At 46.1% G+C, this 4,251-nt stretch overlaps 1 protein-coding gene across 1 annotated transcript; it reads right to left on the reverse strand.

Annotated features, from left to right (window-relative positions):
* Positions 1-368: 368 nt before the first annotated feature.
* Positions 369-3,926, reverse strand: LOC4339408 (uncharacterized). Its single transcript, XM_015785159.3, has 7 exons — positions 3,085-3,926; positions 2,362-2,601; positions 2,088-2,177; positions 1,537-1,686; positions 1,305-1,429; positions 1,041-1,170; positions 369-942 (listed from the first exon to the last, which is right to left on the reverse strand). The coding sequence occupies exons 1-7, from the start codon at positions 3,742-3,744 to the stop codon at positions 817-819; spliced, it is 1,521 nt and encodes a 506-aa protein (XP_015640645.1). The 5' UTR covers positions 3,745-3,926; the 3' UTR covers positions 369-816.
* Between the last annotated feature and the right edge of the window lie 325 nt (positions 3,927-4,251).

Raw genomic sequence — 4,251 nt, forward strand, 5'->3', positions numbered from 1 at the left:
TAATGAAACTATGAGGTTAATAAGTTTATGATTGAAATCCTCTAAAAAGTGAACGAAAGGAAGGATTCCTTTAATGATTTTCTAGCCTAATCTTCCAAACCTAAGAGATTGATATGAAAAATTCGGATTTCAATCCTACGAATTTCCTATGTAAACTCCTTGTTCCACGGAGAAAGAACTAGAGTATTAAATTTGCAAGAGGATTTTAGAACTCACAAATATGGTGGATTATTTTTTAGACCAACAGTATTAATCAAGCATTTTTTTTTCCCGAATCATAACTTTCTTTGAAAAATGTGATACTTGCAATTGTTAGTTTATTGCATATAAGTAAAATCAGCGCGCTAAAGAGTCAAACAAACACTATGTAAGCATTTGTCAAGGGCATTTTGGTTACATAAGGGTAACTTGACAAAAGTACAGTTCAAACTCCAGAGGACAAAAGTACAAAATCATTTCCCTCGCAGAAAACAGTGTGACAACGAGGGCTACAATGTCGACCAGACCATTGACCAACAATGGCAACAGGAACCCATATTATGGTGTGCTACAGCAATACATACATTCTACTTACAAGCGATGACGACAAAATGGACGCAACATATTCGCACCTGCAACAGCTCCAGCTACTTACTTCCTTACCTATTGAATTGCGACTTTGGTGCTGGGCTAAAACCTATAATAAGGGGCACTAAAAGGAGATTCAACCAACGTCCACATAATACAATTTATAGGTTGGCAGCTCTCTCCAGAAACATGAAAGTATGGACACCGTGCAATATATACAGCGATATGTACAGCTTACAGGAATAGACGTCATAACTCAAAACCTCCATTCAATTGAACAGATAAAGATGGTCTAGCCAAGTTGTCCAGCGGTGTTTCCAAGGTGATTACTAGTCCTGAACTGCCGACTTGTCCATTCCACTTGGATCGCCCGAGCTGCGGATGCATAGCAACACACAAGGACATCAGTTAGCAGTAAAGTAAAGCGTGTGCTTGATTATAAACAGAAGCGTAACATGATCTGGAGAGCTTACAGAAACAGCTGTGAAGGCCGAGGGATGTCTGGCACAAGAGAAACCACACATTACATTGAGTTCCTCCTTCAATGAATGGACAAACTCTGCCCGTATCCCAGGATCGCTTCCTCCAAATGTGGGGCAAACACTGATGCATGTAGTTCCATCAAGGAAATCAGAAGTGGAAAATAAATGTGGGACCCAAAAAAATATAGTCGAGTAACCTTGTGCTGGGCCTGACTAACGTGGCTTTGAGTTGCAGAAGTGTTTATATCTAACTACCTGACTTGAATGCTGGGCCTCACCATAAGGCCAGATCTTTTCCACGCTAAGGCTTGTGCAACTCCAAATGAAAGAGAATTGTCAGGCCATTGAAACATAGGGGTGAACCTTGTGCCTTGTTTGCTCTTCAAAAGCAAAGCAACAGGAAATAAGCATGGCAGGTGAAATAATTAGGAACAGGTCTTGGAAGGATGAAGTGGAGCTACAGTTGGCTTATTATGCAGACACTAACCTTGAAGGAGAAGCTTAATCTTGTTTCCCCAGGACATTTTCCATGAGCTTGAAGCAAACCACCAAAGAATGGGAAAAATCCACTTGCTGTTATCCCTTCTCCAGCAACGTATGTTAGCTGTCCATTTGGGAACTGCACATCCATGAAAGACTGAAACAAATAGCCAAGTTAACAATGAGGGTAGAAATGAGACTGTTGCAAAAAGTTATGAGTAGGTTTGATATTCTTGTTATACAAGATTCTACATCCGAGTCCAAATCAAGTCACTGCACAGCCAATTGCATCAGAAAGTAATCATCAATATAGGAAACTTTCTACAAAGAACACGATAAGTACATGTATCATTTGATAGCACGAATACACGTGACAAAATGTAACAGTAAAGTATGTTAAACATTGTTACTGGATTTGCATGCCCGTAGCATGAAAAGTGATGATTTGCAAAACCAGTCCATCATACTGAAGTATAAAAATAACTGATACCTGATAGCAACTAGGAAACAGGGGGAATTGAGGAAAGAAAAAGACAAAGAAGGAACATGCATACTTACACAGGTTACAGGATTGAGGCACATCATTGACATCACCATCCATCTTCTATGTTTTGACCAGATAGCTGGACATAAGGAGTGCATTTTGTTCTAAAATAAACACACAAGTTTTAGACTATTAGTATGGGTATGCAACAAAATACAAGCCAATGCACGTTGATAGGCATTATTTGCACCATAATTATATCATTGAGATTCTAAAACACTATGATGCAAAAAGTTTATGGCATGTAAGATTTCAGATCAAGACCTGGGTAGCTGGGAAGAAAAGTACCTTGCGATCATAGCCATACCAAAGAAGGTGCTGCTTTGACAGATGAATAGGCAAAAGAAGTGTAGAGTCACGAACAAATAATAAAGGTCCCAGCTGAACAAGGAAAAGCGGAGCATTTTCATCGCCAGAATTTGAACCACCACGCGACGACTCCAACCTCCAAAGGTCCCCACGTGCAACAACTGAAGTCTCAAAGTCATGGTGCCTGGTCTCGTATGTTGCTGAGATATTTATGGTTCCCTGCATCATGTTCAGCATAATAATATGTACTTCAGCAAATGGAATTCACACTGCACTCCAGCTATCATTAGATTTAACCAAATGTATGCACCAGCCACTACAAAATTTGAACCTTTACATTTAGTACCGATCCTGTATGCTTATACTTAAATTCTGATATTAGAAAAATAATTTTTGAACTATATGCATGGCTATTCTAGAAGCATATGGACAGAATCTTTCTATGAGCATGCAAAAGAAGATTCCAAGCATATTAAATCAATGAGTTCCAAGCACCAAAGCCCTCTAAAATCTCACTACCTCAGCATTCAGACAAGATACACAGTTTTACACCCCAAATAAACCTAGAACCTATACAAATGTCACTCCTAAGCACATTCTGAGTATCCGATTGAACTTGCTTCCAATTACAGTTGCAGAATTGTGTAACAGGTAAGTGGTAATTACGACGCAACATTTGATCAGCAAATCGGTAATGTGTACCTTAGCCTTCTTGAAGTTACCAATAGTCCCAATATCGCATCCGAACCCATCATCTTCCTCATCCAAACCACCTTCCGCACCACCAACGCTAGTCGCAGTGGCACTTCCAGTGGCTGCCGCGGCCGCTGCAGCAGCTACCTCGAGAGGCCCTCTGTCTCCGACCCTCTCCGATGCGAGCCCCTTATCCTCAGCTCTCTCCACCGCGAGAGCCACCTCCCCCTCATTCACCGTCGCCGCCGCCGCCGCCGCAGCAGCAGGCTGCGGCGGAATCGCCTCCCACTTCCGGCCCCGCGCGCTCTCCGCCAGGAACGGGACAAGGATCTGCCGCGCCAGCTGCTGCACGGCGCCCCCGACGCACGCCCCGAGCTCGGACCCCGCCTGGCCGAGCCGCCCGCCGATCTCGACGAACGACGCGACGGCCGCGGCGGGGAGGTCGGCGGCGCCCCTCCCGCCCCCGGCCCGCCTCCCTCCGACGACGAAGGGGACGACGGGGAGGTCGATCTCGAAGGGTATCAGCTTGGCCGGCAGCGCGGGGGCGGACCAGTGGAGCTGCGGCGGGTGCGCGTGGAGGAGGAGGCCCGAGAAGCCCTGCGCGAGGCGGTCCGCGAGGTCCTGCCCGTGCCGCTGCACCCCGACCCACGCGTCGAAGGAGATCTCCATGGTTCCACGCCGCGCCGCCGCTAGGGCTTGGAGCGGCGGCGGCGAGGAATCGAGAAGCGGAAGAGATTTTTTTTTGTGGAGGCGAAGCGAAGCGGGGGATGGAGTGGTGGTGGAGGAGGAGGGAGACCGGCGGTGGCAGCGGCTGCCGCGGTGGTGGGGACGGATTGCGGAACGGAGGCGACGTGGACAGGTGGCTGGATGCCGTTCGTGATAGCGTATTCGCGTTGCGTGACGGTGAGGGGGGCCACGTGGTCCGTTCAGTTTCCGCGGCGAAACGGAACGGGGCGGGTTAGGTCTAAGGCCCTATTTGGGGAGCTTGTCCCAGCTGCAGAAAAACTGCTTCTGCTAAAAGTTGTCTTAAATAGTTCACAGCTTTTGAGAATCTGTAGTTCTCAAAAATGAACTAAGAAGCCAAAAGCTGGAGAAGCTGGATTTCAGAACTTTTCCAGATTCTCAGAAGCTGGCTACCAAACAACTGCTTGTAAGAATCTAAAGCTCCCCAAACAG

Source organism: Oryza sativa, chromosome 5 (genome assembly GCF_034140825.1).
Source record: "Oryza sativa Japonica Group chromosome 5, ASM3414082v1".
Taxonomy (NCBI): Eukaryota; Viridiplantae; Streptophyta; class Magnoliopsida; order Poales; family Poaceae; genus Oryza; species Oryza sativa.